General features: G+C 35.2%; 1 protein-coding gene across 1 annotated transcript in view; it reads right to left on the bottom strand.

Annotated features, from left to right (window-relative positions):
- LOC126768620 (uncharacterized protein DDB_G0287625) overlaps window positions 1-17404 on the bottom strand; it is a 167389-nt gene that overhangs the window by 25446 nt on the left and 124539 nt on the right. The window contains exons 4-5 of the mRNA XM_050486816.1: window positions 6880-6977; window positions 1851-2011 (exon numbers count right to left, since the gene is read on the bottom strand). Coding sequence (XP_050342773.1) covers window positions 1851-2011; window positions 6880-6977 — 259 coding nt within the window. The remainder of the gene's footprint in view (window positions 1-1850; window positions 2012-6879; window positions 6978-17404) is intronic.

Below are 17404 nucleotides of genomic sequence, written 5' to 3'. Positions count from 1 at the left end.
TACAGTTCCATCGTGTTAACACTGATGTTGACGATTATCGAGTTCGGATCTTGATTTTGTACCGTTTAATAGCTAAGCACCTAAGTTATTCAAGGTGTAAATGTGATATGATAATATCTCTTTCAAATAATGATTTGAAATTACAAGTCGATTTTCTAGTTATGTGATCAAGAATATATGATGACTAAAATCAAAATACCTATTGTACCCAATTAATCTCCATTTTTATATGTAAATTTATGTTTTAAGCTTTTTGATATACAGTTAGTAAATTAAGTAACATTATTCGTAAATATATTTATTTCTAATATAATATTCCGTCATGTTGTAATGGCAATGTCCAGATTGGCGCCGAATTCGCGGCTCATTCATACGCTGTGTGCGTTCAGTTTTGCGCAAATACGGACAAAATCCTAAAATGGTATGGTGAATCATCGGGTTACTAAACGTTAGTTGTCCATGAGAAAAGAAATATCTTAGTTTGGTAAGAAATCGTTTTTACATTCAGTTCATGCATTTTAACTACATTGATTCTTTAGGTCGTAAAGAACGTCTATTTATGGTGAGAATTCATTCTGTTTACGAATAAGAAGACCAAAACAAAACTGTAATTTAGTAATAAATATAATTTTTTTTTGCTGCCTAGTTGTAAGTATTTTTTTGTCGTTTTTATTTTTGAAACTCTTAGAAGAACCCCGGTCTTCTGAATTAGCTTGCTGCGTCTGATTCAACAACTGGTCGTATATTAGGCATTGTCCACATATGCATGAATGTGTTCTCGTGTTTGCGCATACAATTATCCACGATAACATCACCTGAGTCAGATAGTTTTTGAGATTTGCCGCCTACCGAATAATATTAAAAAAAAAACGAAATTCTAGTAATTGGGTTTCAAAATATAAATTAAACCATCCTTGTACTCTTTATATATTTTATTTTGTCAAGTTTTACACGCTTTGAATTCAATATTATTACAGTTTCTTAGCCACACGTTCCTTACAGGCTTGTACAGAATTCTTGACGACTTAAAATTTGCGAAAACCATAAATTCTACTGATTACATAAGCTTGCTAATATATTTTATCATAAGAAATAATAAGAAGTTTTTATTTCGATTTAACTGTTATTTGTATTTCATTTAAATTGAGTATGACCATCGTTTATTATTAGATTTTGCGTGAATATAACATAATTTTTGTTTGTAGTTTATATTAGACTTGCGTTATAAAATGTGGGGTCTTAGTCACTTTCAAATGAAAACGCCCATCAGTCTAGGTCATCGTAAAAAGCTGTAACACTTAGTACGATAGTACCAATTTATCAATAATTAAATATTTGGCCCAATTTTCTCATTCAAATTCTATTCTACAATGTTTCGTGAATGTTTCTCAAATATGTACTTTTGATAAGTACTCACACTTTGATATATTTCATATACTACTAATATTCTGGGATTTCCTGAACTCTCAATGTAATAAATTTATTTCCAAAATTTCTCTAAACAATATTAACGAATCATTAATTATTGTACACCATAAACTGATGATAGAGTAACGAGTAAGATCTTATACGTCACGCCACATTCATACGACTTCCAAACTTGTGAAACGTTTTTTTATATGGGACGCCTCTGAAGTACTCCTAGTAGTCAACTCTACCAGCCGTAGAATCATTCGTAGCCGTACAATCTACCAGCAAATGTATCGCTTATTTAAATAAGTAACCGAGCGTTAATCATATACGGTTATAAAAAATCGGTATATATATTGTATATTATATATTGTTAACATGTTATAATATGTAGGTATTAGGAATACTTGGCAAAAAGCCTGTTTTATCTTTTTACTTACTCTGGTGTTACTATGAAGAATCCTCTCGAGGTTTGGTATATTTTTCTTTCTTGCATTAACTGGGCTAGCGTGTCATACACCACCTCTTGTGATGGCGTCTGCATAGACGGAAACTTTACTGATAGCGAGGTTCTTATACTTTCTAATGTAGCGGACTGCCCCTGCAAAAAAAAACAAAAGTGTAAATTTTTTTATTATTTTTACCCGCCATAGAATTATATGTACATAGCTTATAATATAAATTTATATTGAAAAAATTATAACATATCTCACTAAAATGCCAGGAGAATTAATTAATTGAAAAAAAAACTCCATAGAATATAAATTAGTTTCAAATGGAAAGTTTTAGCAGACACATCAATTGCACCCACATGATTTTTATAGATTTTAGTGTCAACAAGAAAAAAGTGATACGATTACATTTTAGATTTTTTTAAAGCGTTTAAAATATAATAAAATATATAGAAGTATGTATTAACAATAATATATGTTAGAAATGCCACTATAATATAGTACTTATCAGTTTATTCTTCATATATAATCTAATAAAAAAATATTTACGTTATAACAGCTAGTGTGTGGGTTGCCGTTGTTTGTTATATAAAAATTCAAGAACAAGATTTGGCAATCTTTTACGCAAGAAAGAAGTTATCTCTCCTTGGGTTTTTCCAAAAACGCTAAATGCTGATACCATTGATAGACGCGACAAAAAATCACTTAAAGAAACTATTTCTTACAACATTTACGGATTGAGTTGAAATGAAAAAAGAAATAAAAAGCAATATTGTTCTTTTTGATAGAATGGAAATTGCTTTTCGTTGCAAATGCTTATCTGTCATTTTGAATCTACGCACTATAAAATCTCTAGTCTCTGACGTCGTAATCCAATGATTATTTTAAAGAAAACACTTGAAACGAATTTGATGTAATGTCCACATCGATCAATGGAATCTTATCTGAATCACCTTGGACGCGGATAAATGAAAGGATCTTCAAGGTATTTAAGAAATGTGTACTGACACATTACTTAAGATAAAATATTCGATATAATCTATATGTAAATTCGGTTGCGGATATAACGAATCGAAAAACAGACAGTGTTCAGTACTCCGTAATTAATACGTATAAATATAATTTGGTCTTACTTGGACACTGCGATAAAAATATCAAAGGATTTCGTTTGAATCGTACCCATATTTCATAAATATTTGCCTATTGGAGAACAATAGCCAATTCTTATATTCCGAATACAAAGAAAATTCCGAATAAAAACAGAATATTGGCAATAAAAAAGGAGTCTCATATATGTTTTCATTGCTATTAAATTTGTAAAATATGAAATATCCTCTTAAGTTATTGGGAATTTTGAATTTGGAATGAATTTTGAATTTATAAAGACATTATTTATAGAGATATACACTACATTATACTTATGTTATTATAAAACTTTTACCTGAAGTTTGAGAGGATCCCAGTACCTCGGGGTTTGCAACCTTATAACCGACGTGATAGTCATATGATACCCACGATATCTATTTATCATTCAATATAAAAAAAATACAATTTGTTTTTATCACAATCTTCAATATATTTTTATATATATTTCAGGATGAGGTCAGAATATAACAGCACACACTTAACACTGATCTCTTTATGTCATTGTTGCTTCGACCTTTTGCGAGAAGAATGCGAGTTGTGACAGATATTAATTCACGATATTGCGTTAGATGTGTATTTGTGCATGTCATTGTAAGTATTCATTGAGCAATTAAACAGGTTTAGTTGTAAGCTGGATTAAACAATTGGATACTTATATTGCACAATATCAGAATATTTTTTTAAGTTATTATAGTTTTTAATAATATTACCATTTCTCTTGATCTTTATAAAACTTTGGTTTAATTAGAATTTATTATCTTCAACAATGATACGTGTTATACGAAATCTGAATTATTAAAGCTTAGAAAATGATTATTAAGATTCAGACTTAGGATATAAGGAAGAAAATGAATACATAAATTACATTCTAAACGTGATGACTTTATATACTATAATTATTTCCTAGTGGATATTATCTAGCGACAGCACATACCAATTAATTAAGGTAATTAGTACTGATAAATCTAAAGGTTACAATCAATTCTCACGATAAGGACATGGCGAATTCCAGAGAAAGGTGCGTGGACAGAGATAGATATATAGATTGCATATTTAATTTGAATAAAACACCTAAATTGTCCGCCTTAGTTAGTGACAAACCGGTTGTGATTTACTTCGCCCTGGTAAGCCGCCCATGTAAACGTTAATTTATTAGTGGCTTTTACATCATGCCATAATGTGTGAAGAAACATCGTATCGGATTCGTGTCATATAAATCTTAAAATAAACCATTTAATTTGTAATATTTATACATATATAAAAAAATTAAATGCCTTATCACAAACAAATATGCGTCCACAGTTAAGATATTTCATACAAATTTATATTATATGTATAACTTTGCGAATATAGGAACAACCTGTGCTTATATGATAATGCACGAGTAACTTTTCGGGTAACTAAAGGCGCATTTTTTTGCTAATGTATTTATGCTTATATAACTGTGGTGTTTATTTTTTTTGGATGCGTTACTTTTAAGTCTACTGGATCGATTTGAAAAAAAAAATCGTTAAATAGTCCATTTATTGAGAAACGTTATATTTATATAGTACATGTATACGTATACGCGGGGGCGGAACTTTAGCATGTAATACTTGTAAAACCGTGCGGAGTAACTAGCAATTGCATAAAAAAAATTAAATCGCTTCGTGAAAAAAACTAGGTTTACAATTGTCAATTACTTCGTAACAATCAAAATAGATATCGAAGAATCTAAGCGTTGTATAATTCGCTTAAAATTCCTGCCCACATTTGGTATTTAGAGTGAGACCTGCGGACGGCAAACGACATTCTATTGTGACGATTATTGTATTCGCTTACGAAATGGTTCGACAAATTTACAAAATTATGCATCGGTATGCTTGATAAATAAATTATTTATTAATCCATTATTATTAACCGCATTGGCACAGTTATTTCCGACTTTCAGAGGTTGACTATTGTATAGCGGCAACTTTCAAGGATTTAACAAGTATTTTTAGTACAGGCATTTGTTAAATAAAATTAAGGCTAATGAAATACATTGTCGATAAGCTTATTTATGAATTAATCGCATTCAAAGCACAGATATCGCAAATTTATATTTATCGGCTTAAAAATATAATCTTAGTATTATAAATTAAACATGCTAATTTTTCTCCCAATTCTGAGAAAGTGGTAAGTACACAAATACTTATTACTTTCATAAAAATGACATACGATAATTTATAAGCTTGTAGCTCTCGGTGTGTCTAATATTAGAAAATGAACAGAAACTATGACATAGTCCGTAAGTATCCCACAGCTGGGCAAAAGTCCTTTCCCTAAGGAGAAAGCTTGAGGCTTATTCCACCACAAAGCTCTAGGGTGTGATGGTGGATATATGTGTGATTGTACGGATTTTAATTGCGCATCCTCTAGTAAGGATTTATATGATCTTTCCATTGGGCTATCTTGGTTATTTATTTCATAGAAACTACTTTCATTTGTTACGATTTAGATAAAGAAAATGTGCTGTGGTGCCAGCAGCAGACAGCAAAAAATTCTCACGTGACACCGAAACAGGTGAAATAAAAAAGTAAGGTGTAATTAATAAATGTATAGGATATATACATACACGGCAATAGCGTTTATAATAATAGAATTTGTATATACATATACAGTTTATAATTGCGTCTGGCCATAAAACACGGCGTGCACAAAAGCTGACCTCACAGCATCGTTATTTAGGGATGCTGTGAAAAAGACTACGATTGGAGTATTGTGGTCTAAATCACAAGATATATATTTATTTAAAATATTGATTACTCTAGAATGTTTATTTAAAATATTGATTAGTTGGCGATTTAAATCGAGTGCATGATAAAAATTAAATAGTTACAAAATTTGCTTTTTGGTTAAGTAAAGAAATGAATAATATGCAGATAACCAGATTTACAGATGAACATTATTGATTTTTTTATTTATAAAACTATTGGTATCACGTGATAAGGCGCTATATACAAACACGATCCCTACACAATAACATAATATATGTACATAAAATGCAAGTATGAAAAGGTAGAATTTACTTGTAACTTGAACCATAATATAAGTTATGCTGCGAAGCAGGTTGGCACACTCGAAACCGGAATGTTATTTTTATTTTCCACATTTCATGGCCAAGAGTCATTCCGGTATTAGGTGGCTCAACGGAATCGGAATTCAAAAATCCTGTTATGGTTAAATCAACGCCCTTAATATGCAAACGGTTACTTTGGTTATTGGAATGCGGAGAAAATATTAATCCTGTGCTCTGTAATCACACACAGAGCTTTAAAGTGAATAAAGTAAGGTAACCTGTAAATGCCCTATTACTGGGCTCAGGTCTTATCCTCTTGAGGTGAAGGTTAGCAGTTTATTCTACTGCGCTGCTCTTATGCTCTTTTTAAAATAATATAAATATAACAATAATAAGAGTTACATCCTTAATAAATTCAGGGTAACACCTTGAACATGTTTATGCTAATTCGTAATATAAAAATCTAATAATTTATTGTAATGATGAAAGCACATAAAGGCGTTGGTCGTATCGGATTTGACATCCCATTGGATTATAAAAGTGTAGTGTGTAAGGAATAGAGGCTGCACCTGTGTTTTCGCAAAAAATTGTGCACTATAATATGTCCTGCGCAGTTGGCTAGTCTCTTTTGAAAATGTGGTCGAAATCGGTCAGGTAGGATCTCATCACAATGATTATTGTATAATCAAAATAATTACGAATTTTTACGAAGCATTAAAATCTGTCGTCTCATACACATTGAATTATTTAAGCTAATTTTCAACGGGATAATAGTTGAAGCTTTGTTACTACGGAACAAAATTTGCAACGTAATAGAGTATTCTTAATTACCTGCGAAGTAAGGTCCATAATGCAATCGCATAGTGCTTCCGGTAAAGGCGTAAACTGCCCCTGGTACGCCGGCGTCACGATGCAGTCCTCTATATCACCTGCAACAATTAAAAGATATTTTATAAAATTAAATTTTTATAAGTAAAATTAAACGTAGGTAATTTATTCGTTAGATATAATACTGATATTTTTAATTTTGTCACTTAATACATTTACATCTAGTGTTTAAAAAAATCATTATTAGATAAAACTTCTTACATAATACAAGAGCATCTATATGATAAAAATATTATGTCGGTTAAGGTTACTGAACGGTAGATTATTTCTATTCATATATTTTACTTTGTACATAAATGATAGACTAGATGTACAATAAACTGTTCTTTTATTTTATTAGAAAACAGAAAACTAAGAACTAAATCGAGATTTAAACACTATATTACTTTATGATCTTCGCTGTTAAACCATTTCACGTTTGATAACTTTCTTATTATATCGAATGGAGTATAATAAACTTATTATCTTGGTATTTAATCTGCAACCGAAGTTAGAATGTTCAAGGACTTTATACGGAAACCAAACTTAAATATTGGAATACTTGAAACTAATTCCAAGTTTAATTGCTGTTAACACTTAATCATCTGATTGGGAGCAACTCATATGTTGTAGTTTCAAGTATCAAGAGTTATTATTACGTAACAGCTTAAAATAGACTCAATTAAAATTTAAAAGATCATTCGAGAATGATCGATTTGGATGGAACTTTCAAATGTTTAACGCAAGCATATTTAGCATTATAGTACTCACAATTGATACATTTAATTGCTCGAGAGCTAAGCTATAAGAGAGTTTATCAATGAATATATATTATGGTGCCTACAGAGTGGTCAAAACTACATTATTATAAAAGAGCTTGAAACACACCTTTATGGTTATACTCATTTTCGAAGTATTATGTGGATGTCTATGGAACAATTTCCAAGGACATTAAAATTTATTTAAGTTAAAATCATTAGAATATGATAAATGTCTATTGTAAAATAGATCTATTTTGGGGCGAGGAAAAAATTTAGAATGTATGCTTAGTACACATGTTCAAAAGTGAAACTGCGTCAAAAACTTTATTTTGAAATACATTTTTTGTTAAATAATTCAAAAGGATAACTAAAAATGTAAACAAATCGTTTGTGCTGTCATAACCTCTCTATATAATCGAATTGCAGTATTGTAAACATTGGATGGCTTTCATTAAGCTATTCATGTTCAAATGCCACCAGCTCATATTCTGTGGGATCGGGAGTGCGGGCGTCCATAAATTGCGCTTACAATGCCACTGCGGACTTCAGTCCGCTTTGGACTCATGCCAAGTTAAGGTGGTGCAAGATACGCTCGGTAGCGACTTAGCTTTGTAATTACATAAATACAATGTAGTTAAGAGATGTGTTTCTTTAATAATGTACTAGCGGTTAAGCACAAGTAGAGTTATAAAATAAACATTACCTTGCTACAAAATGATAATGGTTATTGTATACTACATAATCTATCTACTAACAAATTCAACAGTATTTGTTCAGAATTAAATAGGTGCAATTTAACAAATAATAAAAGTATATTCGTTATTTTTCCATCAAAACTATTATTTATATATTGTATGAATGGACTAGAAACACTTTTAAATCACTATATTACATGAAAGTAAATTAAATAAATTAATATTTTAAAAATAAAACCACCATGATGTAAATTCACTCGTAGATATCATTATAGAATTGCTAAGAAACTTAACAGTTACTGTTTTATATTACTAATTTTTTTTTGGCTTTATGATACTTCTTATTTATATTTTAAGCAATCCATATATTTTTAGGTTAAATTAATAATGTTCGCTTCAAGTTCACATCTTACTTCAGTATGAAATATGAATTTATTTTATGCGTACATTTTTCACGGAAAGATTAATTGGCTTTTGATAGTTAACACTATACAAAGGATTTTGCGTTTATGAATATTTTTTTACTCATTAATTAAACTATGGAAAAAATAGACGATCTGACGCGCCGGTCGGCGTGGTTAGTATCCACCACTTTCCTTTCACGCCGAAGGTTGTGGGTTTGATTTTCACCCAGGGCAGATATTTGTGTACATAAAACATGTCTGTTTGTCCTGAGTCTGGGTGTAATTATCTATATAAGTATGTATGTACAAAAGAAAAATAGTATAAGTAGTATATCAGTTGTCTGGTTTCCATAGTACAAGCTCTGTACAAGCTTAATTTGGGATGAAATAGCCGTGTGTGAAAAATGTCCTAGGATATTATTATTATTATAAAATATAACTTTTGAGTTAGCTCATGAAATAATATGGTTAGCGGCTAAAATTTAAAGAAATATATTATAACTATAATGAGATGAGCAGTTTGGACGCATTATTTCGGCGAATCCTGCAATATCGATTTTCTTATGAATAATTTATATAGTTTATGTAAATTCACAACAATCCGTTCAAAGCGTTTATAATAATCGGCATTATATACTTAATGATAAAAAGTTATGCTCGTTAGAAGAAAAGCTTCGTTTGCGGCATTTAAAAGATACACAATAGTCGTATATTACTAGACTGAAGCTGTAATACTAAGACTGAAACTGTTTTATGAATTGTATGAAAGAGTGAAATTAAATCATTCGCGAACAAAACTATAAACACAAAGCTAGTAAATAATTTCCTGGTACTTCCTGGTATTTATAATTTAAATCATATTCAGACACGTGCAAGCATTTCTTGTGCAAATTAAGCGGCGAATCGGTCAGACGGATCAGTTATCAAGTATTAGCGCATTTGCTGTAGGCTTTGAGCATTGTGCGTATTTAAATTGTCCGTAGCGACATGTTTTGCTTAGCGTTTCACGGCATATTATTGCTGTATTTCCTTGTTTTAACTAGTATTTGCTTTGATGTATTTGCTGTTCTTAGGTTGTAAGGTTATTGTTCGTAACTTTAATATAGAATTAAGAATGCCTAAATATTGATTTTGTAGACATTCTTAAAGGCTCATAATATGAATTATATAAACACAGGTTAAGGTATTTTTTCCTTGTCTTAGTAGCTATGCAGAGATCAGTGAGCCTACGCTTAGCTGATTTATTTATTGAGCCTAGTAAATAAAAACGATTAGTGCAAGTTTTTATCCTAATAAAGATAAGATAAATAAGACACCCAAGTCTTATCGTTAGTCTAAATTAGAATAAAAAAACATTAAAAGTTATTTTGTATGATCTTTATCCTACGAATTCGGTCGAAAGTAATATTTTTCAAAATATCCGTTTAGACAAAACTATCAGTTTCTGCAACACAACTAAAAAAAATCTTTTTAGTCCATTTTTCAAATCACAAAACATTATAATATTATGCCTACCCACATTAAGGTAGTGGTAAAAAAATATCGAAGGTCCTCTGAACCGGTTGATAACGAACTGCATAACAGTACTCAGGTAACCTAAATCTGGCTTATAAGAGCACTAGATCCGAGCCAAGTGTCGCCGGCGTGTCAGAAAGTGTTTAAGTAAGAGGATGCCAAAATCGATTAATAATATTATATAATTTAAAAATCTTTAGAATTATCTGTGACATTTGTGAGGGCTGTATATCAATATAATAAATAGATACTTCTCCTCAAAGTGTGATGAAGCCTTAGCCTAGCAGAGGGACATTTACAAGCTGTTGCTTTGCTTGCTTTAAATAGATTATATGATATATATTTTTACTTATTTGCCGCATGAGTGTAAATGTTAAACAATCGTCATTATTATTTACTTACCTTTATTTCAATTATTTGGCATGTAATGTCCAAACACAGTATTAAAAAAGGATTTGGCTATCTTTTACAGGAAGGTTTCCTGGCCAACGACGCCATGACACGGTATCTTACGGCATGAATGGGAGATATCGGCTTAGTTTAATTCTTCGGAACCACACAGTAAGTAAATATAAATATAAAAAACCATTCAAATTATCTAATTCAGATATTCCTCATAATTACAATTCCGATAATTCGGAACCACGCAACAAATTGTTTGAGATAGTTCAATAAAAGCAGTTAATAGTAATGTGGGTGTAAAGACGCCGAATGCTCAACGAATATATTCATTTATGGACATGGAATGTGTGGGATTATCGAAGGTTGCGGCAAACACCACACAATGTTGATAAATTATACCTGCGCTTTTGCGAATATTTCATGATCACAACATTTAAATTATTGTTTAAGTCTATTATAAATCAATGTAAAAATAAATTATATTAAAAGCGCAGTCATTATCGATATATTTTATAAAAAAATAAAACATTTTTTTTACGCTGTGATTGTCTGTCACAGCTTTGATCCTTGCTTGTGACGAACGAACTTAAATGAATAAATGCAAATAAAGAATGTCTAAATATTTGTTTTCTGAGTTCATATAATATAGGGCAAGGTAGTTCGTAGTATAAGTTAATTTATATTTATGTGTATTTAGGTGGCAAATTAGGCACTTGCTGATCAATATTCAGCTGTCAAGCAGAGAAACTTTATTATTATCACATGAACCTATAAATTTTTTTTTTTTTACTGGTGGTAGGGCTTTGTGCAAGCTCGTCTGGGTAGGTACCACCCACTCATCAGATATTCTACCGCAAAACAGCAATACTTGATATTGTTGTGTTCCGGTTTGAAGGGTGAGTGAGCCAGTGTAATTACAGGCACAAGGGACATAAAATCTTAGTTCCCAAGGTTGGTGGCGCATTGGCTATAAGCGATGGTTGACATTTCTTACAATGCCAATGTCTAAGAGCGTTTGGTGACCACTTACCATCAGGTGGCCAATATGCTCGTCCACCTTCCTATTCTATAAAAAAAAATAAAAAAAATACACTAGGTCATAAAACAATTCCTCTGAAAAATATCAATATGAACGTGCAATAGTTAGGATCAATCAGGACTTTATATATAGGCCTCTGCATCTTTGACAGATGATTTAAGCGGCATCGCGAAGGCACTTGCGTTCATGACTGAATAGACCAATGCGAGAGAGGATCCTCCGGCCGCACTTCCGACAAGTGTATGCGCCCCCAGATGGGCGGGGGTTTGAAGCCCGCTCATGACGCCTAGTGCGTTTTTCTTTTAGTAGTTTAAACCAGTCATTGTCATGCTTTGATTGACCTTCGTGAATAAGGCGTCGCCACTTGGCACGGTCCTCTGCCAGTTCCTCCCATCGATTGCTAGGGATGTTAAACGCAACCATATCACGCTTAGCGCAATCTTTGTAACGGAGCATAGGCCGCCCAACAGACCTCTTTGCATCCACAACCTCTCCCAGTAGTATTTGCCTTGGAAGACGGGTCTGCTCCATTCGATGCACGTGTCCCAGCCACCGTAACCGTTTTTTTTTGAGAATGGCCATGATGCTAGGCAGCTGTGCCTCGCCTAGAACAGACTCGTTTGTCACGCGATCCTGCCATGTGATGCCCAGAATGCTCCGAAGACAGCGCAAGTGAAATGTGTTTAGTCGGCGTTCTTGTTTTGCGTACGTTGTCCACGTTTCTGCTCCATACAACAGTGTGCTTAGGACACATGATTGGTAAAAAGCATTTTCGTTTTTACCGTAAGGTGTCTGTTATCCCAAGCCCTTGAACAGAGCCTCCCGAACGTAGAGGCTGCTTTGCCGATGCGGAAGTCGATCTCTGCATCAAGCGAGAGATTGCTCGACAAATGCGACCCAAGGTAGCAAAATTTGTTAACCACCTGTAAAGGTGCGCCGTTAAGCAAGATGACTGGTTGCTCCAAACATCCTTGCGCTAAAATAACGGTCTTCTTGCAGTTTATGGACATTGAAAAGAGGTCGCACGCTCTGGCAAATTTGTCCATTAGACTCTGGAGTTGAGCTTGGTCATGAGCAACGAAGGCAGCGTCGTCAGCGAAGAGGAGACTATCTACAAATAAGTCCTCCCTGTAGCGTTTGGACTTGAGCATTGAGATGTTGTACAGCCTACCATCGGTTCGCGTGTGTAAGTGGACGCCTTGCTGTTCATCTCCAAAAGCAACCTTCAGAAGCACCGAGAAGAATATTCCGAACAAGGTGGGGGCCAGTGCACAACCTTGACGAACGCCACGGCGTACGTCGAATGGCGTGGATGCGTTGCCATTGTGCAGGACGGTGACTTCCATACCTTCGTGGAACGATTGCACTATCCTTAGGAGTTTTGGGGGGCATCCAATTCTGACAAGAACCGAGTACAACCCCTCTCTGCTCACGGAGTCAAAAGCCTTATTTAGGTCTACAAATGCAATGACTAGGGGGGTATGTTGCTCCCTACACTTTTCTTGTAGCTGTCTGAGTGAAAATATCATGTCGACAGTTGACCGTTGGGACCTAAAACCACATTGTGCTTCAGGGTATACGCGGTCGGCGAGCCTTTGTAGTTTGCCTAAAATGGCCCTGGCAAAGGCTTTACCGACGATGCTAAGAAGAGATATACCGCGGTAACAGTTGCAGTCGCCACGATCGCCTTTGCCTTTATAAAGAGTTAGCATCTCGCATATCCTGAGGGACGTAGTTTTCTTCCCAGCACTTAGCCAGGTGGTTATGAAGGATGGGCAAGAGGCACTCAAGCTTGACACGAGCACGACTTCGGTGACAACATCGTCTTTTCCGGGGCTCTTTCCGCATTTGAGCTTCTTGACGGCCAGATAAAGTTCCTCTACTGTGGGTGCAACGTCTAGCTCGTGCCAAGTTGCCAGATTCGGGACAAGCTCCATTGCTTCTGGCTGAATATCCACTGGGCACGAGTAGAGCCCCTTGTAGTATTCTACCCATCTTGCCATCTGACGGGTGCTGTCTGTTATAACAGAACCGTCGGTTTCCTTGAGAGGTGCCGTCTTTTTTGGAGTAGGTCCAAGAGCTCTTTTGATGCCCGCGTACACCCCGCCAATATCCCCCGCGTTTGCGCACGCTTGGATGCTTTGGCAAAGCTCTGTCCAATACGCATTTACAAAGAAGCGCGTGCTACGCTGGAGTGAGGCTTTTGCCTTCGTGAGATCTTTACGCGTCGCATCGCAAGGGTTAAGGCGAAAATTTAAAGCGGCTTGGCGTTTCGAGTCAATCAAGGGAAGTAAGTGCTCCTCGTTTTCTTGAAACCAGTCGTAAGATTTTGCCTTTTGATAGCCAAAAATCTTGCCTGCAGTGTCAGTGAGAAGAGACTTGACTTTTTCCCATTCGACTCGCGCTGATGCCGTACTATCCCAAGTTGCAACTTCTTCGCGGACGAGTTCCCCAAATGACTCCACTACTTCCATGTCACGAGTCTTGAAAAGATTTATGTTTTTACGACCGGGTGGCTTGGAAGAATGGACTCTTCTAGGGACAAGTCGGACTTTAGTAGCAACGAGGCTGTGATCGGTGTCACAATCGGCACTGTGAAACGCCCGCGTGTGGAGCGTTTCCCGTAGATCCCTCCTTCTTGTAAGAGCAAGGTCTAATTGGTGCCAGTGTTTAGATCGAGGGTGCATCCACGAGACTTTCCGCATCATTTTGCCTTTAAAAAAGGTGTTGGTAACACACAGCTGGTGCCTTGAGCAAAACTCCAACAGTCGTTGTCCGTTGTCGTTAAGCTTCCCTATGCCGTGTGCACCGAGGCATTCAGGCCAGGCTGATGTGCCCTGACCGACGCGGGCATTAAAGTCACCCAAAATATGCAGTCTGTCAGTTGGATTTACCCTGCGCACTGTCTCATCGAGCTGGCCGTAGAATTGATCCTTGGTCTCGGGTTTTGAACTAAGCGTCGGTGCGTAAGCGGAAATTAGCGTGACAAAGCCGCTTTTTGTGTTTAGACGCAAGACCATAATTCGCTCGGAAACGCCTACAGGTGTTTCTATGGCGTTGATGAGATGGTTTCGAACCGCGAAACCTACACCATGCTCTCGTGTTTCCAAGGAACTCTTGCCCTTCCAGTAAAAAGTGTAGTTAGCTTCACGCAAAGACCCTTCGTCTTCAGTTCTGGTCTCTTGTAAGGCTACAATATCAATATTGAGCCTTGTAAGCTCCACGACGATACTGTAAGTTTTGCGCAGTTCTTGGGCGCAATCGGAGCTTCCGTAGGTGTTCGGGAAGCCTGTCCTCATCGTTCGGACATTCCATGTCGCAAAGCGCATGTAAGCAGCGTTGGTGTGGGTTTTGGGATTTATGTTCCTTTGAGCAGGTGGTTAATGTCACAGCGTCAACGTCTAGCTGTAAGGCTTGTGTTCCGTTCACCCAGGCGGAACAAGTTAACGCTGAGGCGGATCAGTACCTTATTGATCGGGGGCTGCCCGACTTAAAGCAGGCGGTAACTGATCAATGGATCTACGATGGATCCTCCTACTGTCAAGAGTGGCCCCTGGCGTCCGCACTTACGCCTATTCGTGCTGACTTATAACCGGTGACTGCCACTCTCCGTGTTGTTTTCCACCTGCAAGACAGGTGAGCGAAGTGTCCTCTCCGTGGATGCTGCTACGCCTGGGCCTGGCGACTTTATGGCAACACGGGCTTGCCCAGTACCCATGCCACCCTCTCCTCCTCCCCAGCAGGATCCGCAGGAATGACGAGTCAATACGTGTGGTGCTGGTTTGGCCGCAGGTGACTGGCTTACGCCTAAACGGAGGCACCGCTCCGGGTTTAATATTAGTTTTCCTTCTTCTTTGGCGTGACGCTGGGATAATTTTGGGAAACAACGTATCAAGGAGAGGGGTGAGGATACTGTGGTCACGGAAGATACAGGAATGTGACACTAGTAGCTAGAGCAGTCCGGGGTCGCGTACCCGTAGTGATTCCAACCAGCTATCGGACAGATAACTGGTAGATCCACCCTCTGGACAATCAGGACAATCAGGACTTTACTAATCCATAAAAGACACGTAAGAAAGAAATAATAGTGGATTACATTAATAAATGTTTTTAAAATGGACCTTATGCGTACATTTCTTAATAACAACACGTGGGTGTTCCGTGTGCATCGTAAATACCGAACTTTACGATCAGGCTGGTTGCGAAAAAAGATAAAAATGAGATTTAATACGTACATATTCTTTTTCGTTTTGCAGTTGTAAAGACTGAATCATATGTCATTTCAGCGATCCATTATTACGGTTAAGTGCATGTTGAAAGATGAGACAATCTGCAGTAATATTTGCTATGACCAAATTACGTTATTACGAACGCTAGATTAATAGTACTGGCTTATAAAAATTTACCACGTGTGTAACCAACCCGCCAACCCGTTTGGGGCGTAGTATGGGAATAAGCTCCAACCTTCTTCAACAGTGATACATTTACAGGCTTTAACTTTACTTTTATCAATGTGACATTTATAGCACGTATTTGTTATAATTAATAATTTCTTTCAATAATTGCCGATACATAAAAACTAACATATTAACAATATCGAATTATATAAATTATGGAAATTTATTAATCAATAATTAATATTTATCATATAAATGTAACTCATAATTTGCATAATTAATGTTATTAATGATAATTTTATAAAATTTGAAACCGTTAACTTTATAATTGTTGCCGTTTCTAAAGAATATCTTGGTTAATTTGAATGAATTATTATTGAGTATTGAAGGTCATTCTTCTCACGCATCAATTCAATAACTCAAGATTAATTTCATACTTATTTAACAATTTTACAAGTTCGCGATGTGCCAGATTCATGATTTAAGTCAAGGTCCATTGAACTGGTCATTTTGATGATAATACGCAAAATTAATGACACACCTACGGCAATTTTTGACCATTATTTATTAACAGATATATAGCTTGATTCATACAATATTTGGGGGCAATATATTATGTAGATATTGTTATTCGAGAAAAGTGCAGATTGTATTACTTTTAAAGGGAAGGAAATATGCAATTATTATATTGTAAGGATTTTAAAATGTGATAATATTAATGTCAGTTAAACTATTATAATATAATAGTCAAACGAAAGTCATTGTTTTTTTAATATTTATTATTAATATTACACAGGATATATATGGCACATGAAATATTTAAATATACAGTAACAGCCTGTTAATGTCCCACTGCTGGGCTAAGGCCTCCTCTCCCTTTTTGAGGAGAAGGTTTTAGAGCTTATTCCACCACGCTGCTCCAATGCGGGTTGGTAGAATACACATGTGACATAATTTCAATGAAATTAGACACATGCAGGTTTCCTCACGATGTTTTCCTTCACCGTCAAGCACGAGATGAATTTTAATCACAAATTAAGCACATGAAAATTCAGTGGTGCTTACCCGGGTTTGAACCCACGATCATCGGTTAAGATTCACGCGTTCCAACCACTAGGCCATCTCGGCTTTTAATTACAATATTTAAATATGTTCATACTAATTATAATTCAATTAAATATAGTATTACATGTTATTGAATAATAATTATTATAATAATCCCTTCAAAAGAAATGAACGAAACCTGAGAGTACGATAAAAAAGTGTTTATTTTATA

This window comes from Nymphalis io, chromosome 5 (genome assembly GCF_905147045.1).
Source record: "Nymphalis io chromosome 5, ilAglIoxx1.1, whole genome shotgun sequence".
Lineage (NCBI taxonomy): Eukaryota > Metazoa > Arthropoda > Insecta > Lepidoptera > Nymphalidae > Nymphalis > Nymphalis io.
This window is presented reverse-complemented; position numbering and strand designations above follow the sequence as displayed.